The 15360-nt window shown below is 47.6% G+C and overlaps 1 protein-coding gene across 2 annotated transcripts in view; it reads right to left on the bottom strand.

Moving 5' to 3' along the window:
- The window catches only part of Astn1 (astrotactin 1), a 279953-nt gene that overhangs the window by 133400 nt on the left and 131193 nt on the right, over positions 1–15360 (bottom strand). The window contains exons 6-8 of one of the 2 annotated variants that reach the window (XM_076831510.2): positions 11102–11251; positions 9928–10119; positions 1996–2080 (exon numbers count right to left, since the gene is read on the bottom strand). In XM_076831510.2, coding sequence (XP_076687625.1) covers positions 1996–2080; positions 9928–10119; positions 11102–11251 — 427 coding nt within the window. The remainder of the gene's footprint in view (positions 1–1995; positions 2081–9927; positions 10120–11101; positions 11252–15360) is intronic. The other variant, XM_076831511.2, reaches the window with a different exon arrangement.

Raw genomic sequence — 15360 nt, 5'->3', positions numbered from 1 at the left:
TGCAGAGTCGCCTACCTCTCTGAACCCCTGAAGTTCAGCTCTCCTTTCCATACCACACTTGACATCTATTGGCCAAGGCCTCTGGCTTCTCACCAATGCTTTAATCCGAACAGAGCACTCCCAGGGTACTGGCCCTTCTTAGGAACACCTTCCTCTGAATTTTGTGGCCTCTCTGATCTCACATCCAGTCAAAGCTGAGCAACCCTCCAGTTTCACTAATAGAAAAATTCACGGCATTCTGACTTGCCCAAGTTTCCTGACCTGTGACTCGGATTTCCTTCCCCTAACTTCGTTTTCCCTTGTCCTTATCCCTCCACTTCAACCTGTTCCAGAACATTTGCCCTCCTCTAGCGCCTGTGGGCATCTATCACACCTTGACTAGTCATCGCAGGCGAAGTCCTCAGAGCTGAGTTCTTCTGTCCCCTTATCATAAATCACTCCCTGGGGCTCTTCAATCATTTTTATGGCTCTTCTCCAAACCCTCACCCATTTGTCACCATATTTATTGCTTTGAGAGTCCAGAACTACACTCAGTATTCTAGGTTTCATCTCATCAAACTCATACAGAAGGGGCTGACCATCGACCTCAGGGACGGGGCATCCTCCGTGGCAGAGTTCAAAATGAGATGGGCCAAGCTTTCCCACCTTGTTGGGCTGCAGATGCATATCTAACTTTCTGTCCAAGTAGACACTCCAAGATGCCATTTGCCTACATTTCCTTCTTGTTTCCCTGTTCCATTGATTTCTATTATTAGCATTTATTGATTCCTTCCCCTCCCCCCACTACTCAGCTAATGCAGAAAGCAGGCCCTCAGCATCCAAAATAAGGTACAAATTTGCTTTTAAAAAGCGTTATGAGACATATAGTGGCTTTAGAGCAGTGTGGATATACTTAATTCCACAGAACTGCACACTTCAGAAATTACTAAAATGATACATTTTATGTTATGTATGTCATCACAATGTCAGTATTAAAGCATGTAAAAAAATAAAAAGCACTCCCAGACAGGGGGGCACATGCCTGTAATCCTAGTGGCTCAGGAGGCTGAGGCAGGAGGATCCTGAGTTCAAATTGAGCCTCAGCAACTTAGTGAGGCCCTAAGCAACTCAGTGAGACCCTGTCTCTAAATAAAATACAAAAAAAGGGCTGGGGATGTGGCTCAGGGGTTAAGCTCCCCTGGTTTCAGTCCCTGATACCAAAATAAAAATAAAAAAATAAACCTTGCCAGACACGGTGGTGCACACCTATAATCCCAGCAACTCGGGAGGATGAGGGAGGATGGCAAGCTCAGCAACTTAGCAAGGCCCTTTTACAAAATAAGAAATAGAAAAGACTGGAGTTGTAGCTCAGTGGGAGAGCACCCCTTGGTTCAATCCCCCTGTACTGCATTAAAAAGATAAGCAAATAAGTAAATAAATAAAGTACCAGGTGGCTTCTCTGTCCCAGCCATGAGAGCTTTGGGGAGAGCAAAGGTCCCACAGGGAAGTAGAACTGGGCACCTGGACAAAATAGCCTTGCTCACCCCAGAGCACACCGCGAGTTTTGCACATCGCCCCTGCTCACGGTGCTGGGGAAACAGGTCTCCACCCATGGCGCTCTGCGAAGCTCGTCAAGCTCCAAGAGTGTGACACTGCAGTCTGTGTGGCTTCGTGTGTCTCCCACTGAGACACCAGCTAAGCTCAGCCTCTGGGATCCTTGTGGCTGGAAGCCGTGTGAAAGGGGAGAGGGCCAACCTAGGGTCCAGATCGCAGCTGGCTGCTGCAGGCTGCAAATTGGAACCATCATCCTGACTCGCAAATGGATAAAAGGTGATGAAAGCGCCATGGGATGGTATAAATATGGAAAGGCACAGTGAGTTTTTACCCATCCACTGTTCAGAGTAAAACTCCCCCACCCCCGCCAATTAGCTCTATTCCCCTCCACAGAGTGGATCCTTGGCCTGCGAAAGGCAGCAGAGATACAGGAACCTGCCCACTGGCCATCAGCTCACTTACCCCTGGTTTGTGCCCCATTCATTCCGAATGCAAAGGTGCTTGTGGACTGGATCCTTCATGTACCCTTCGTAGCAGAGGCACTCGCCTTAGCAGCAGGGCAGGGAGGAAAAGAGAGAAACATAGGTGAACGGGTTAATGCGTCTGTGCTGGAGAAAAGTCGTATGAAATGGTCAGATGAAGCTCTGACTCCAACGGGCGCATGAAGGAGGCAATACGTCTCCTCACGTCATGTATTTCCCCCAGGAATGAAGACACCACCAGTCTCTCCATTTTCTCTCCCACAGGAACCCCAGTGTCTGCAAAACACCTTTCTATGTGCTTTGTGAGTGCAACGACCAATGACCCCTGGGGGGTCAAGAGGGGAAGAGACATTCTTCTTCATTGTCTCAATGTCCAGTATACTTCAGGGACTCGATAGGTGATGGATAAATGTGTAAAGATGGCATATGCAAGTTATTTCATCAAATATTTCTGAGAATCTTGAAATATAGGTATTATTAGCTCTTATGCTGAAGGGAGAAACTGAGGCGTAGAACACGGGAGGACTTGTGTCAGAATTAATATTCATTCCTATGTCTGCTGACTCCAGGCCTTTTCTCCCCACCATGCCAGAAACTAGCTCTCAAAACAGCAGTACATTTAGAAGAGACCACATGTACCTATTATGGTTTTATAGGAATGCTGGGTTTTAGCTTCTGAGTGAAAATGGCTAATTATCTTGGAGAAGGCAAACAGAAACATCATCTGAACTCTGTATTTGCTTAGGATATTACTATTCTGCATTATTATTAGTTCCTCCCTTGGTACCAAGAAGTTCCTGAACCCTCTGGAATTGCATGCAAAACTATCTATGTGTGTGCATTCATTTTTCAAGACAGGTTTCCATGGCATTCATTTGATTTACAAGCAGACCCCAAAAGCTTAACAATCATTGCTATATTTAGCGTTTATCTTGAGGAAAATTGTTGCTACTTCCTTCCATTAATAATTCCATATGCAGTGCTATGTAACCCCAAACTACTGAGACCAGTTACACCAAAGTACTTGTGTTTGCTCTTTTAATGGCTGGTTATTTAATTTGTAAATAAAAATAACAGCGGGAGACTTCCTGAAATTGGTAAATAACAAAGGTGCCATGCCTTAAGGAGACAATAGGCACACAGACTCTTTATCACCTAAGGAAGGGACATTTGAAAGGGATATAAATAGAATAATAGCTTTGATTGTTATTTTCCATTTTTGAAGATAAAAAAACCAATAAAAATGAAATGAAGGGCTCTCACAGTTAAGGGGGACAGGTCTGGATCGTCTGAGCAAGGGTGTTTATTTGGAAGCTTAGCTCAAGGGTTCATTTATAGATTGACCTATAGCAATTATCCATCAGAGCCCCTATCCTTCCCCACAACCATCTTTCCCCACAACTTCTCTAATCCACATTCGGAGGAGTGGATGAAAGAAGGAAAGTGCTGTTTGTGAAAAATCCAGATGGTATAAGAGGTCACTACTCTGTTTCCTGTGTGGGAAATTCATGTCATGGGCCATAGGCTACTAATCACCATGGGTCCACATTTATTGGCTTCAGCAAGGCCGAGCTGTATCCAGAAATGGTCAGGGAGCTCTGAGCCAACAGGAAAACACAGCTTCAAATTAGGTGGCTGGTGACAGCCAGTGAAGACTGTCCCTCTGATAAAAGGAAAGATAAAGAGGCCAAGGAAAATGAAGGAGAGCACTAGAGCCTGGCTTCATTCCTTATTAATTCCAGAACAATCACGGGCCCCAGACCCCGTATGCTACCCGGGGGCAGGGACAAGGCTGCTTCTTCCAAAGGAGTCAGCCTTTCACAAAGATGGTGCCATGGAAAATTAATTAATTAATTCAAGGGTCTGCCCTACATTTATAGATAACACCATCACCCCTCAAGATGCAGATATCTAAGCCAATTAACAAGTCCAGGGCTCAAACAGACTTCTCCCTTTGGGAAGGATACGCTCCTGATTGTCCTTGTGGGCAATTAGGCGTAAACCTGATGATATAAAGCAGGAAGTCACTTCGGGAGGCTGTCAGAGCCATCACTCTGACTCAGAATAGTTTCGGCTGGACACCTTGACTAGAATCAGGAACATAACAAAAAAAGGCTGTCCTTTTCCCCATTTGATATCTAGTTACCACACAACAGGTAAAAGAAATGCAGCAACAACCCAGTGTTCAAACAGAGCCTCATTTTCCTAATGACAGCAATACCTACCATTTGTACAGCACATTTACCTTCTCAAATTGCCTTCATGGTCATTATCTCCTCATGAGGCTCCCATCACTCATTACCATGTGGGGACACACTGCCGACAGCAGATAAAGCTCTTCTCCATATAATGGCAAGTGCGGCCCACCGTCAGAGAAGCCCACATTTTCAAACCCATCAGGCCAGAGTTTGAGGATCTCCAAAATCTACCTCTCACCGGAGCCTCATTTCCGGAACCCACCAAACTTGCCTCTTCTGTATTCCTCCACAAAACCAGTTTGGCCATCTACACTGAAAGGAGTGCAGACCTGATGAGGGAAGTTGCCATGGCAACCAACTGCTAAATCTTGACTTTAAGAGGGGTTTCGTGCAAGCACAGGCTCCGACTGTTAGCTGTGAATTTTAAAGACCCCACAAGGGTGTTGGATGCCCTCCTAAGCTAGAAGTGTTACAGTCTCCGCATCTGCTGTGACAGATGGCGGGGAACACATGAGGCGCCGGCTCTGTGGTGGTATACACAGGAATCCAAGGGAGAGATGTGTCATGGCCACGGAGAATGCTCTGCCAGGGTAGAGTGTGCCTGCAGGAGGCGCTCGGGCCTGCCCGCCATGGTAGGTTCAGGGTCTGGAGACTGCTACGCCCACCTTGTGCCCAGTGCCCTGGAGAGGAATGATGCCTTGCATGTGTGATTAGAGCCTTTGGTTATTTCCCACCCTACAGATGAAGCACTGAGGTACAAAACTCGTGGGAGGATTAAAGAATGACCTTGAAGCTGGGGCTCCTCAGGCACGACTTGATCAATGCAGATCAAGTCCAAAAGCCCTGAGTCATCCTGCTTCAGGTAGCAGTTGGCTTTCATGAAGCGGAATTGGGTATGCTTCATCTAAGAAGGGAAATCTCCGTCAGACATCCAGATTCGGGTAACATCTAACTGCTGATATTCCTCCCCTATGCAGACATCAGGAAAGGGGTGGGTCCGGGGTCTCACGGCCCCACAGCACTCTGAGAGGGGAGGAGAGACGTGCCATAGTGCATCCCGAAGGAAGTGCTTTAAGGCAGCGGCACAGGTGCATTTGGAACAAGTGGGCAATCCAGGTGCAAGAACAAAATGGGGACGAGCTATTCTGCCAAACTGGGTTCAGCAACACCCAGGTAGAGAGAGAAGCGGTGGCTTGGAGCAAGCAAAGGAGCAGAGGCTGCATCGTCTGGCACCAGGCCCAGGGCCCCTCAGCAGCTTTACCCATCTCTACCTGGCTGGGTCTGGCCCGTGAAAGACCTGGGACAGAAGAGATTTCAGTGAACATCTTGGATAGAGATTAAAACTTGATTTAGCTTGGAAGCCTGTGCTCCTTGCAGACCTATAAAAGCTACATATCTTGAAAAGGGCAATGAGGGTCTGTGGCCAGAATCAATGGGGCTGCGAAATTAAACAGGTGTGCGGAGCCTCCACAGCTGCCCATATGGCAGGACAAAGGCTGGCGGTGGAGCGGAGAAAAAGTCACTGAAACCAGGTAGCATGTGTTTCCATAAAAACAAAACAAAACCGAATGGCAGGTGGCCCCAACAAAGACACTCAGAAACTGCAGGAAAAGTCAACTTCCAGCTGATCCAGTTGGGGCATTGAGTCACATATTCTTAGTGCTTTGTGATTATCCCAAATGACCAGAGCCAGGCCTGGGAGGACCTGGGAGAGAATGTCACTGTGTGGCTGGCAAAGGGATTTGTCAGAGGGCTGCTGCTCTCAACGGCCACTTGGAAGGGGAAGGATTCTTCTACCAGTTTCCTTCCCAAAGGCAAGCAGTGCAGGTGTCCTGGCGTGAGCAGTATGTCAGGCAGCCTGAATTTGAAGTCCATCTCGGCTAGTAACTAGCTGACTGATCTTGAGCCAATTACTCAACATCTCGTGTAAAATGAGGGTAAGATACCATGTGCTTCATAGCATTATTCTAAGGCTTCAGTTATAAAGGCTAAGCAAAACCCAGGGCTTGACAGAGAGTGAGCGCTCAGTCAACAGGACCTATCCTGATTTTTACTGAGAATCATTTTCCCACACACATTCTCCGGTGGTCCCCACTCCCGACGCGGCAGGATGCGGGGACGATGGACCACGGTGCATTTTCTGATTTGTCATCAGGCTGCACCTAACTTACGTACACCTGGGTTATCTAATAACCCCATGAGAGGACTTGTCACCAGATCACAACTTGTTATTGGTTGAGATCTGCTGGAAGAGGGTCACAGTGCTCAGCAGGAGATGGGAATGGCAGGTAAATCCCCAAGGTATGCCTGACATTTCTCAGGCACCACAGAGTCTTCAGGTGAGAGCATTCGCTTGTGTCCACTCCGTTCCAGGCCCTGGGCTAAGAGCACCCAGTCCCTGTCTCCCAGCGAGCATGTTGATGCACATAAATGTGGAGGGAGGTGCATGGAGAAGTCAGCAAGTGTCCTCCACAGGATCCCAACCCATCTTTAGAGAGTCTGTAAACTGGGCTGGGGGCCTCTAAAGGAGAAGCACTAGCTCGTTTTGCTCCTCTCCACCTTTTCTCTCCTCCTTGGTGTGTGTTTCTCACCGCAGTAAAATATCACCACAAGCTCAGGGGTTCAAAACCGCATCGGTTATCATCTCACAGTTCTGAAGGCCAGAAGTGTGACATGGTTTCATGGGGCTGAAGGGTGGGCATCTTTAGGGCTGTGCTCCTTTCTGGAGGCTTGAGAGGAGAATCCGTCCTCTGGCCTTTCCATCTTCCAGAGGCTGCCCACATGCCTTGGTTCATCCCTGGTCCCTCATCCTCAAAGCCTGCAATGACTGGCTGGGTCCTTCTACAGCAGATCACTCTGATCTCCCTGGCTGCCTTCCTCTTTCACTTTTAAAGACCTTTGTGATTACACTGGGATGAACCAGATAACCAGGATAATCTTTCTGTCACAAAGCCAGCTGTCTGGAACCCTCCGGTCCCCATGCGTCCCCCATCCTCCCTGGCCATGCAACAGAACACATTCACAGATTCGAGGGATTCGCATGTGGACGGTTGAGCAGTCCCTTCTTCTGCCTCCTCTGGAGCACTGTGCAGATGATGGGTAAACACAGAGCTCACTTGGGGACAGTTGTAGGGCAGATGCCTGAGGGGAGCTCCAGGCCCTGGAGGCTGCTCCTTTGCAGCAACGAAGCATCTGTGTTTGTGTGCTTGTTTATGTGCATGTGTGTGCGTGTGTGTGAAAAGTATACAAGTGCTCTTGCACAACCCTATATATCCATATGGGCAGACCCCTTGGCGTGGCTGGGAAAGCACATGTCCCAACACTCTGACATTTCCAAGTAAGCTAGCTGGAGGATTGCAAAAATAGCGTCAACTTGACTAGAAGCCAATTCCCACACTCAGCTCTTTGGAGAAGGCTCTAGGATGGAGTGTGGGAGGCGATAAAGTTTCTTACTGATGAGCGTGTGGGATGACCACATCATCCCATGTGCAGAAAGAAGCAGGACGGGGCGGGAATGGAGGGGAGAGTCCAATTGCAGCATTAATGAAAATAAAACTTTGCAGCATCATTTCTCAGCTGTTACCCCGAATGAAGATGTTGCACCCTAGTTCTGCTGTGGGGTTTGCATTCTTATTTTTAGCCTTTCTCCTTGGTTCTCCAGTTGGAAATTCATCAGTTGTCATATATTCAGGGGAGAGGCTTCCCGAAGTCATCTTTAGTAAGGATCAGAAACGGGACATCTGGAAGGAACGGAGGGTTGAAGGGAGAGCTCAGCTACCGACCAGCAGCTTCCTGGCACAGGGAACGGCAGTGCTCAGTAATGACTGTTGCTTAAATGGTTTTGAGTGACAAATATGTTGGGTCTGACATGTCTGGGGAAATTAAGCAACCCTTCCTAATCCCACTTCTGCTCTGATTTCATGATAGATTAAACGCAGACTCTCGCTGTAGGGAGCCACAGGACTCTGGGCAAGTCATGGAACTTCTCGAAGAATCCAAATGTTGATGTCAAATAAAGAGGCCGTTTACATCTGAGACCCCTATAAACACACGACACCGAAGCCCTTCTTTCCACGTGTAGTTGTGGGTGCTTCCTCTTCTTTGAAACCCAAGTGGAAGCATCCAAGGTTCTCTGGAGATCATGCTTCTCTCAGAAGTGAGTTTAACAGCTAAGATTGTCCCAAATCCTCCTAATCCAAACCAGCTGGAGAGTGCGGGTACCAGGGCCTGGCTCAGTTGCATGGAGAGGCTCCACCTCGAGATGAGCTCTTTTTAATTTCTTCTGAGCACACTAGCTTTGGGCATGGTGCACAGCCCATCTGTTTGGTTTGGTGTTTGCCTGACAGCGTGGGCAGAGCAGCAAGTAAGCAGTCTTAGACATCAGATGTTTGAAATGCTGTACTTTCTCTTCCATATGGGGGCCTAGAATCTCTGCGATGGGCCCACATTAAATAACTCTAAAATCTAAGAACATGAACTTTAGATGTCTCAGTTACCTGCTGCTCTTCCAAAGAGATTTAGCATTGGATTACAATAGAAATGAGGGTTAGGTACCTTAGACTCAATCATCAGTGAGATTCTTTCACCTGGGTACCTAAAGAAGGTGCATCAGCATGTGTGGGTCCATGTGTGTGATGTAGGGGCTGCATCATCTGGTGGGTGTATAAACAGCTTGAGGAGCTGACCCCTGCCTCCAACAACCCCATCGCTTTTCTTTGCTTTAAAGGTATCATAATACTTCTTTGAGAAGGATCAATCCTGGTACTCAATGAACTGGAAACAGGTCTTGGTAAAGGCTACTGCAGATGAGCCCCTTCTACCGTGAAAGTACAGAGCAATCAGGAATCAGAGGTCTGTGCTCCTGGATGCACTGGAGCTCAGGGTAACATGGCTGCCCCTGCTCATGCCACGTGGGCATGCAGGCCCTCACACAGAGATGCCCCAGTCCCATCTGATGGTATGGCAGAATTAGAGATGCTCGTAATCTTTTCCAGGAATCCCTCTCTAACATTTATCTGAAGAAGACAATTTGCCATGTGCCCCGCATTTATGTGGAAAGATGTTCATTTTAATAGTATTTATAAAAATTAAAAATTTAGAGCATCCTAAATGTCAAATAATAGGGAACTATTTAAATGAGCTATGATATAGACAGACAAAGGATACCAAATGGCCATTAAAATCATACTATTCAGGATTATTTCATGACTCTGGAAAACTCTCATGATGGAACATTAAGTGAAGAAAAGCAGAAAATTCCCCTAGATTTAGTATGCTTCTAGGAAGCCTCAAAAAAATAATCTATGAGAGGAGGGATTGGAAGGGAAGTCATGAACATTTCAAAAGTGATTTATCGAAGAGACAGAAATATAGTTGACTATCATTTAGTCCTATAAGAAAACTTTCCAAATTTTCTATAATAAACATGCATTAATTTTCTATCTCGATGTATCTGTCCCCAGCAGCTGAGTGCCACTGACTGCAGGACAGAGTATGGAGTTCATCCTAAACTGGTCTTTCTGGAGTGGGGCTACAGTGAGGATCCTGCCAAGGCTTTGGCAAGGTGTCTGCACAGCTTGATGTTCAGTGGCCCCAAGACATGCTGGTGGCTGGTATGGTCCAGGCTCGGGATGACAATGGGACACTGGAGTTGGGAGACAGTGTCTGAGTTTCGAGGGAAGGACTGCAAAAGGCACAATCTCTCTGACAGTTACCCGCTGCCCGGTGCTCCTGCCTACCAGTTTCGGGGTCACATTGATGTTCACAAGGGTCCAGGAGCCGCCGGGCACAGAGGTCCATGGCCCAGGGCCCACTGGAGTTCTGCTGAGAGAAGAGCACCACTTGGGCAGGGTTCAACCAATCACTGGCATCCAGCTGGCTGCCCTCCAGCAGGATGAAGCGGCTCCCTGCAGGGAGACAGAGAGGAAGCGCATCTTAGGTGCACATACAATACACACTCAGTCACTGAGGCAGAGTGAGCCCCAGTGGCCCAAGAGCATTCCTCCCACCACTCCTAGCCCATCATTAGGACCAGAGCAAGGGAGCAGCAGATGGACTGGCCGTCATGTGGACTGGTGTGAGGCCAGGGACATTCAGCCTTGAAGCCATATCCCCCCACCCCCAGGATCTTGCCCTATCCCATCTTGCCAGAGTGTTCCTAAGGGATATAGGGACAGAGCAGCTCTGTGCTGGCCAGGGCATGGCTCCATCAGACCCCGCCATAGGCACTGGCACTCGTCCAAGGAAAAGGGACCTGCTGCCTGTCTTCACGTGCCATGAAATAGCAGGCCCTCTGACTCTGCGAGCAGTCCCCACCTGTTTCCAGCCTTACAGCAACCGCGAGAGCAGACATTAACAAGTCAATTAGGTGCTGTGGGCTTAAATGACTCAGGGACTCTCAGAACCTGTATTACTCCCTCATTATATTGGGGTCCCCCTGGATGGAAGTAAATTATTGCTTCCGAGTTCTCGGCTTATAGCAAGTTACGGCAATTAGGAATTTCTCACCTGGGCAAAGCAAACCAAAGCATGGCTAATCCTTAAACACCTCTAGTACTCTACTGAGCTTTCCCAAAGGCTGAGAGAATCCTGATGTCTACCTACCTGTAGCCAAGGTAGCTCTGCATCTCTCTACAAAGACAGAGGCTTATTTCAAAACAAACAGAGAGAGAGTGGGTATGAGAAGTGCTCTTCTCAGTTTGTTTTTCAACTTGCTGTCCCAGTTCATCTGTGGGCAATCCAATCTTGCCCTACATCTTCCTGTTCGGGTTTACTGCCCCCCATATCTGCAGGAAGAGGGAACAGGGGCCCTTGGCTTCTCTTTCCTCTCCCAACTGAAAACCGACCTCTCTGGGGCAGGAGGTCACCTTCACGGCAGAATGAGCTCACCATCAGCAATCAGGTGCTCGGGAACATGCAGCGTGATTTTGACAACGAGAGGGCAACTGACGTGAGAGGAGCACACGAGGCCGATGACACAGCTGGTGATACTGATCAGGGTCAAGGTGGCCTTATTCACAGGACTCCGGGGAGAACCCACTAAAAGTGAGACAAAAAGAAAAGACGGTGGTAAAAATCTTGGCATTGAAAGTCCAACTTGGCTTTTTGCGGTCCCACCTGGGAAACTGGGGAGGAAGTTGGCAAACATAACCCGCAGCAGGTGAGAAATGTCCCCAGCTGCCTGACCTCAGTGAGCTTCATTCTCAGAGACATCGTGGGTCATCAGGGCAGGAGGCAAGTTGGCCAACTGGTGGCCCTCAGGGTCAATTGTGGCAAGCCGAGTGCAAATCCTTTGCACTTTGCCTGGGCCAGGTCCACAAGAGAAGTCATAATGGGGCATCTCTTCTTCTACTTGCCTGGCTGAGCTCCAAGTTCTTGCCCAAGGAGGCAGCCACGAGCTCAGCCCACCTTGCACTTCTGTCGCTGTCCACAGAGGGCGCTCTAGAAGAGGCCCAAACTCCATGGTGCAGAGGGAGGGGCTTCCTCGGCTGGCAGAGCTTGTGCTTTCTCTATGGGTGACCTTTACTACCAGGTGACTCACTATTCCATGCCTGGACTGAGGAAAACAGGGCAACTCTGCTCTGGAGGAGTGGATGATGTCACACAAGAAAGCTCCCCACACCCCTGCAATCACTGGAGGGGATGGCCACTGCAGGGGAAGAAGAAACACTCCTGGGCGTCACACTCCTGGGACTGGGAAGGAGGGGGTTCGTTTTTGTTTATTTTGTGGTCTGGGTTTTTTTTTTTTTATATATTTTTAATTTTTGGTGGGAGGTGGAAAGAATAAAATGGAAGTAAGCCGAGGAGGTATTTTTTATGTGTGGGGGGGCAGAATAGATGTGAGCAAGTTGACAAAACATATAGGTACTTTGGAATTTTCTTCTGTTCTATGTTGATAATTTCTTATTAATAGCAATAAAGCATATCCATTATGGTAGACACTGTGCTGGGTTTCACACACACTATTTTCTTTTTAATATCTGCTTCCTTACAATACACCTATAAGTCTGCACAGTAATGTCCTACTTTATAGAGAAGGGGAGCAAGTCTCTAAGAGATGGACCCCATCACAACAGTTAACACTTAGGAAGTGGTGATTGCCAGGGCTGTCTATGGTTCATATCACTGAATGATGGCCAGGTAAATACTATGAGGCCACTCCCATTGAGGAACAGAGAGTCAGAGAGGCTTCAGGGCAAGTCCAGGGCTGAGCATCTATAAAGGCGCGGAGCTGGGATCAAAGCACAGATCCAGCCGAGGTTCCAGCCCACAGGAGTGATGTGCTGTTCCTTCTTGGGCTAGGAGGAGAGAGATGAGGGCAGCAGGAAGCCTCTGGTTCCTGTGTCCCTGCTAGTTGGAGGTATCCTATTCATGCTGGTATCCTTCCAGCACGGAGTTCATCTCCCCACACTTACAGATCTCCAGCCCAGCCCAGCTTCAGCAGTTGATCCACATCCAGAACATCCTTCAGCAATAAAACGCGACACGTCCACAACTGGACTTGCCACCATGTCTCAAGCCCTGTCTGCTCTTACTTCCACTGTCCAGCAAATGGCTGTCAGACTAGCTTGATTTCACAATTCTAAAAAGCCCATCATTTCTAACTCTTCCCTCTTGATCTCAAACCACCCTCCTGCCAACAATGCTATTAAATATTTCAATTTTCATTTTTGTGTCCCAAATTTCTCTCATTTCCATTCTCTTCAACTCTTCCTACCCCTTTCGTCTGTACCAGCATCATGGCAGTAGCCATCCACCTGTCTCTTGTCCGCCCCTCCTAACGACCACACTGTCCCCAGAAGGATCCTTCACTAAGCAGAGCTGAGCAGGGCAGCCCTCTGTACCCAATGATTCCAGCTGCAAGGGCAGGCCCAAGCCCCCCGCCCCGAGTCAAGGCCACGTCCTTCCTGGCCTCTGCTGATCTTCCAGCTTTCTTTCCTAAGCAACTGCACTCAAAGTTTAATTCTAATAAACTATCTGCTGCTCTCAGACTAGACCATCATCCTTTTTGTCTCAGTGACTTTACACATATTATTTCCTCCTCCACAGAAGGCCATTTTGTCACCTTGTCATCCCAGTATACACCTACTCTTCAAGTCTCAGCTCAAACAATATCACTCTGTAAACACTTCCCTGAATCCTTCAAGAACAGATTCTCACTCCTTGTTCATCCAGCCCTCGGTGCACCCTGCTGTTACAGCTCTTATCACGCAGTGTGGCAGTGTCCTCACTGTTTACAGGCACTTGCCATTGCTCTCCGTGACTGCGATAACTTGCTGACATTCTCCGCTCACTCCTGTGTCTGGCCCATCAAGTCAGAATCCAGCATCCCTACCTGGCTTCCTTATTTGCCCACAGAAGCAAGTGCCAACCCAGTCATGTGATGTGTGTGTATGGTTCTTTGGTAGGTAATTTGTACTCTAGTCTCATCCCTACCAACCCATCCTACCTAGGGCTACCATATTGAATTTTACTTCCTTGGAAAAACCATGTTCTCTTGTGCCTTCGAGGATCTTCATGTGCTGTCCTCCTCTTCTGAAATGTTCTTACTCTGTACTCTTCTGTTTTAGGAAGTCCAACACAATTTATATATCCCCGTTCTAATTATTTCCTTCTTGGTTGCCTCCAACTGCTGCCAGGCAGGATTAACTATTCTCTCTTCTAAGTACTCATTTTGCTTTATTTATTCCATTAAATGAAACCTTATCATTGTGCCATGTTTTCATGTTTCTACCACCTATCATAAAGCCTGACCCAAAGCAGGTAGGTTATAAAATGTTTTTGCTGGTCTGATTGATGTTTCCAGTCCAATTAAACAAGCACTTACAAGCATGCATTAAAAGCAAAATCCTTTACTAGACACTTCCAGAAAATAATTAGGCGTGTTCCACCCCTAAGATGCTTACAGTCTAGTTAACAGCAGTAGATGGTTGATGCACTAAGGAGAGTTTGACATTAAAAAGAAAGAATTTTATGCTGCTAAGGAGTGTATTCTAAAGCATCATCATGGATTTTCATCAATAAGATTTTTATGAAAGAAGGACACACCCGTTTGGATGTGGTGGCCTAGATTGGACAGGCTCAGGTTGAGTACCTGCTCTATAAATACATAATGAGGAACAAGGGAGAGGGTGACACTGTCATCCATTCCCAACTCAGGGAAACTGAGGCTTGCTTTGGGAGCTAAGCTGCCTAAAGCCCCATTGATATATTCAGGAAAATGGTGAGAAACTTAATGCTAATGGTGTGAAGCCTATAGAAGCCAGAATTTAGAATTAAAAGCTTCTTCCAGTCTCTGAAAAAAATGCCCCCTGCATGGAGAGATTGAAGTGGAAGAAGGACTGAGCCCAAACATACGTCTTTTGGGGGGTGTTGGTTAAATACTGTTTGGGAAAATGCTCATGAGCATAGCACAAAGTGATGTCACTCATCCTTCCTTATATCTCAAAAAGAGTTTGTCCAAGATTTTAAGATGGGGCACCACAGAAACCTGAGGTTGCACAATGGAGAGACTGAACAGCAGCAATAGGGATTTCACTGTGCTTTAGCAGCTGCCCCAAACCCCCACTCTTTAATATAGTTCAATCCTGACAGTGGCCCAATATGTGAGGTATTGTCAACCCATTCTGACCCTCAGAGAAGCTGGTGCCCTTCTCCAGTATCACACAGCAAGTGAAGGAGGGAGCTCACTAGTGTTTGAGCACACAGCTCCCTCAGAGATGGTGGTGACACCAGCCAAGTCACAGACAGTGGCAGCTGCAGCTGCAGCAGTCACATCTCAAAGCGCTAAACAGCAGCGCCGAGTGGCTGCTTAGAAGGACAGCTCTGTCACTGCCAATGAGAAAGAGTTTGCCACCTAAATTTTGCCAGGAGGGAAGAGAGGCCTAAACCTAGACTATGATAGAGCCTACTGGGCCGGGAATTAAAGGTCAAAGAAAATTACACATTTTTCAGGCTGTAGGTTTCTTCAGCTACTCTACCCCCAACCCCTGCCTAGCTCAATCCCCAGGCCAATAGGGCTGAGCAAACTAGGGGCAGGACTGCTGTGGTTTGGATATGGAGTGCCCCTGAGAGATCATGTATTAGCTAATGCCGGGATGTTCAGAGGTGAGATGATTAGATTTGTAGGAGCTATATCCGAATCTGTG

Source organism: Callospermophilus lateralis, chromosome 13 (genome assembly GCF_048772815.1).
Source record: "Callospermophilus lateralis isolate mCalLat2 chromosome 13, mCalLat2.hap1, whole genome shotgun sequence".
In the NCBI taxonomy this organism is placed as follows: Eukaryota; Metazoa; Chordata; class Mammalia; order Rodentia; family Sciuridae; genus Callospermophilus; species Callospermophilus lateralis.
This window is presented reverse-complemented; position numbering and strand designations above follow the sequence as displayed.